Source organism: Siniperca chuatsi, linkage group LG13, assembly GCF_020085105.1.
Source record: "Siniperca chuatsi isolate FFG_IHB_CAS linkage group LG13, ASM2008510v1, whole genome shotgun sequence".
NCBI lineage: Eukaryota > Metazoa > Chordata > Actinopteri > Centrarchiformes > Sinipercidae > Siniperca > Siniperca chuatsi.
Window position 1 is genome coordinate 20,505,581 of NC_058054.1, and position 5,108 is coordinate 20,510,688.

General features: G+C 39.3%; 1 protein-coding gene across 1 annotated transcript; it reads left to right on the forward strand.

The window, feature by feature from the left end:
* The first annotated feature begins 3,268 nt into the window (after positions 1–3,268).
* On the forward strand, positions 3,269–4,928 carry rgs5b (regulator of G protein signaling 5b). The gene is made up of 5 exons (XM_044218914.1): positions 3,269–3,433; positions 3,576–3,665; positions 3,759–3,820; positions 3,927–4,090; positions 4,207–4,928. Exons 1-5 carry the CDS (start codon positions 3,390–3,392, stop codon positions 4,381–4,383), a joined length of 537 nt encoding a protein of 178 aa, XP_044074849.1. The 5' UTR covers positions 3,269–3,389; the 3' UTR covers positions 4,384–4,928.
* Positions 4,929–5,108: the final 180 nt, after the last annotated feature.

Genomic DNA, 5,108 nt, shown 5'->3' on the forward strand with positions numbered 1-5,108 from the left:
TCAGGATTGCATTAACCCAGCACATCTGACCATACAGCTTCAGCTTCAATGTTACAAAAATTCAGTAAAAGAAAAAATTATACAAATTTTCATAGACATCTTTAAGGTATAATCACATAATATACACACACATATAACATGTATGTCCCTGTTTCATATGACACACCATCCAGCATTTAACTTACTGCAGGAAAATTAAACCTGCAAGGGATTTAAATATCTAATGTTTGGTGTCGATACAGAACAGAAAAGGTGAACTGATCAGTCACAATCATCATTTTGCCTTGCAGGAATGTGGGATTCACTGTAATGTAAAGTTAAACTGTAGACTAAATTAGCTATATTTACAGTAATACAACATTTTCAATAAATAAAATGAAAGTCATTCTTACTCTACGTAATTTCAAATACTGACTTCTGCATAAATTGCACAGCTTTTCTTGTTGCTATTTGATTAATCTGGAGGAAATTATCATTGCAGATTGTTTTGATGAGATTTTGAAATGCAACGAGGATTAAATTCAGAGAGGCACATATGCAATGATTTGATGCTATGGTAAACTCACTGTGTGATGTTAAGAGTTTTGTAAATTGAAACTCTGTTGTGAAAACTGAGCTAGAGCAATTGTAAAATACTGTAACTTCAGGCTTCTCTCTTAGTGTATGCAAAAAAAAAAATCATATTGTGTTTTTACTTAATTGTTGTGTTCTTGTGGTACTGTAAATCAAGTTGCTTTCCCAATAGTGGCAGTGTTAGGTTGTAATTTCTCCTTATATTGCCTTGAATCAACACATCTTTTAGTGTGAGGAGATTTTTGAATCGTTTTTCACCTTTCCACTTGAAGCCAAAATAATGTCCTTACAAAACCAAAAAAGATGGATTACTGGTTCTTCTTCCACATAATCTACAAAACCCACACTGCAGGATGCCCCCTTAGTGAAACTTTTCCTTGTAGAAAGTTCCTTTTTCCCTGTTAGGCCTTTAAGACTGTGTTTCAATAGAAGAAGCAGGGGAGCGGCTCATTATTTCAGGATGCAGTGACCTGGCGTTGACATGCAGAGCTGTGTGTGGGACAAAGCAGCCAGTTAGAGGGAAAGTATTGTTCAGGGCAGCCGACAGAGGAAGAAGCTCAGACACTCTCAATGAGCTCTTTACCTTTTCATCCGGCTGCCTGATTTTCCCTTTCCTGAGCATTTTCCTGTGAACTCACTGAGAAATAACCCATTAGCAGAGTTTACTGTTAGTTGGCTCTCTGTCCAGTCTAAATATAGATTTTCTTATTCGAAGACAATAGTTTTCACGACCCTGAGGCTATATATAGGCACAATTATCTTTGCTTGGTTATGCGTTGACAGAAAAAGATGGGCAAGAATGATAGCCCAGACAGGGGTTATACAACATTCTTCCTTATGACACATAAATAATAGGTTGAGAAAATAGGTTTTCAGGTGCTTTAAAGAAAGTTGCTGCATGTATGTTAATATGGGTTATAATGTATTTTTGAAGTTGTAAAAAACATAAACTATGGAAGCAAATTCAGTAACTAAGAAAATCTGGTACGCTGCTGCCAAGGACAAGGGCAGACTGCAGCTTATCTCTCGCTCTGCTGAGAAAGTGACTGGCTGCAATCTGCCTTCCCTCCAGGATCCTGAGGCTAGCAGGAAAGATTATGGCCGCCCCCTACCACCCCGGACACAAACTTTTTTTAAACACTCCCCTCTGGCAAGAGGCTGCAGTCTCTCAAAACCAAACCCTCACGTGACCTAAACAGTTTCTTCCCGACTGCAGCTGGCTTCATCAACGAGGCCCGGGACCCCATGGACACAACACATTACATTTACATTAACGTCAAGTCTTTATTATTTGCACATGAACCCTCCAAATCTAGCTAGACATGTTACATTAATGCAATTATTAATATTTGGATTTTGTATATAACATACATAATAATATTTTGCAGATTGCACATATTCTTTATTCTGTGAACATTTGCACATTGATCTTCCATTTCCTTAGTTAATATTCATTTTAAACACAGTACAGATCTTTTCGCTTTATTATTTTACATATTTTTATTGTAAATTTCAATTTTACATTCACAAGACTTAACTTTTTTCGGTGCTTGCTTTTTTCTCTTACTTAGTATATTTTGACCATTATGCAGCAATACACCAAGGGAAATTCCTTGTATGTGAAAACCTACTTGGCAGTAAACCTGTTTCTGATTCTGATGTGCGTTGGTTTTCTGTCTCCTGCTTTACCGCGACGCAGAGTTGGTTTCTTTCAACCATGAAAACAATATTCCCCCAACCTTAACCAGTTGTAGTTGCCTAAAGTTATAAAATGCTGCTGGTGTGCAGTGCAGCAAGTTAACTATGTACATTTACTCAAGTACTGTCCTTACAGGCCCTACACACCCACACATCCTTCCTGTTGGTTTGCTAAATTTAGTGACCTCATATAATTTGACAATTATAATTTGTACTTTACTTGAGTAACACTTTGAACAGGGCTTTTCTCCATTATGAGTATTTTTACTGTTGATAGATTTACTTCAGCATAGTGTCGCTGTCCAATGAAAACAATGTATATCCAAATTTGGTGCTTTTGCATTTTTCAGAAAATAATGAAGAATTAGGTCTTACTTTATGGGTTGAGAAAATTCTCCCACTTGTTAATCTAAATAGTTGATTTAAAAACCCTGAAAAATGCATTGTGACAAAGCTGAAAACAAAGGCTGTTTTTCCAAGCTCAGGAAAATGTGATGTTTTGGAGATACGTGGTTTTCTAGACAGCGACAATAGTATTTAACAGTAAAACAGTATTTTTACATTGGGTTGTTGTGACCTGAATGCGTGAATATACGATCTGACAATTCACTGACAAACAACCTGTTTAATCCTTGTAGATATGAGGGCTTGTTGACCCGAGTCCTGAGACTAAACTTAGTTTCTATTAAAGGCAAGGACTCTCGAAACATCCTCACTTTAGGGGATTTTCTGTCCTTCTGTCCTCACAAATACTGAAATACAAGAACACACACAAACACTCCCCAACACCACACACATTCACACACTCTGACTGAGCACAAAAACATTTAAGAGCTGTGAAATAATTCAGGCACTGAAACTATCACACATGTTGTTCAGTAGTGAGGAAGTAGGCTTGTCGAGGAGTCTCCTCATCCTCCCACATGTCTTATTTCATTGGCTGAGAGGCGTGATGTCACAGAGTGGCCTAACCTATAAAAAGTCACTCTCCCGCACAGACGGCAGACCAGCTGAGAGCTAACTCACTTACAGCAAGGCGAACAGCTCTGTAAGACACTACATATCTTACTAACAAAACCTTTGGAAATATTCACCTGCGAGCAGGAAAACTTCTCATCATGTGCAGAGGACTCGAATCACTGCCTATCACCTGCCTGGAGAGGTGAGAGCCATGAGGGATTTCTTACATTTTTCTTTTTATTAGGAACAGTAGTTATTCTTCTAGATCTAGAACATGACAGGTGGACATAATTACTCTCAAACTGTCTTTTTTTGTAACATTTTCTCTTTCTTTATCTTTGCAGGGCAAAGGAGCTTAAAGCTTTGTTTGGCAGTTTACTACAAAAGTCAGATCACAGCATCACTGCCCAGTCAAAGAAAAATGACAAGCTGAGGTAAGACATACACTTTTAAGCACATCATCTAAATGAAAGTGGACCAGGGTCATTCTTAGAACTTTTCCTAATGATGTTTTTCTGTTGCTGCAGGTTAAATGTCGACGAGCCTTTGAAATGGAAGGAGTCGTTTGACAAACTGTTGTCCAGTCAAAGTAAGTGCGATCCTCCAGATCACACTTGATCCATATTTTTCGATCATTCCAGATGATTTGAGATGACTGTCAGATGTTAACCTACTACTCTCTCTCCTTTTTCCAGATGGTCTGTGCCTGTTCAGAGCGTTCCTGGTCTCACAGTTCAGTGAGGAAAACATCGCCTTCTACTTGGCTTGTGAGGACTACCAGGCAACTAAACCATCAAAACTGGCCACCAAAGCCAAGAAAATTTACGACGAGTTCATCGGCTCCGATGCACCACGAGAGGTAAATATCAAATAACCTAAATAGACAATTTGGGACGCTCTGTCACTCTGCTGGCTTCTCTTATCTTGCTGTGAAGTGCTGATAGTCACCTCTCTACTTCTTCTGTTCCCGTACAGGTAAATCTTGACCATGTGACCAAAGCCATCACAAAGGAGAACATGGAGCATCCCAGACAGTCCTGCTTCAATCTGGCCCAAGCCAAAATCTACACCCTGATGGAGAAAGACTGCTATCCTCGCTTCCTCAAGTCCTCCACATACCTGGAGATCAGCAGTAAGGCCAAGACAGGCTAACAAATTTTACTAAAAAAACTGTCCTGCAAGCAGCAGACGTGATGTGATCACTCCTCAAAGGGACATAAGCTTACTGACGCACAGCGGAGACTGGAAAGGTTCACACGGAACAAATACCTCAGTCCAAGGAGTTTGGTGCCGGGTTGTGGAGTTATTTTGGAGAGCGGAGGTTGCATACAGCTGGGGGTCCGAGCTGGAAGCTAAAAGGACACATGAAGCTGTAAGAAGAGACTGATACTGGACTGAGCTGCAGGTGGTGTCTGCCTCTGAAAGAGACGTCTGTACTGTACATACAGGGCTGCATGAACGGCAGCCACAGTGGCATAAATTATAAAATGCAGAGAGACTTTGCTTTGAGTTGCTTTCACACAACAAAACTACCACTGGGAAAGACTCCCTAGCATTAGTGTTTATTTATTTACTATTTATTTAAAGTCCATTTTTATTATGTGAATGTTTGCTGTGCAACTAGTTATTTAATATGTTTTCTATCTGAAGTACTGTATGTAAAAAATAAGTGCATTGAATAAAAGATTACCAAGTTCCATAGACAAAAGATTACTGTTTTGTTCCATGGAAAATTCACTTCTAGAGAAGGTGGATGTGGGTACTGAGGTCAGGAAAAATGTAGGAGGAAAGAAAGGAAGAAGACTTGCTCATGTTCGCTGTTGTAGTTGCTAACTAATCTGTGGCCTCAGTGCTTCCACTTCACAAGTGGGTGACTG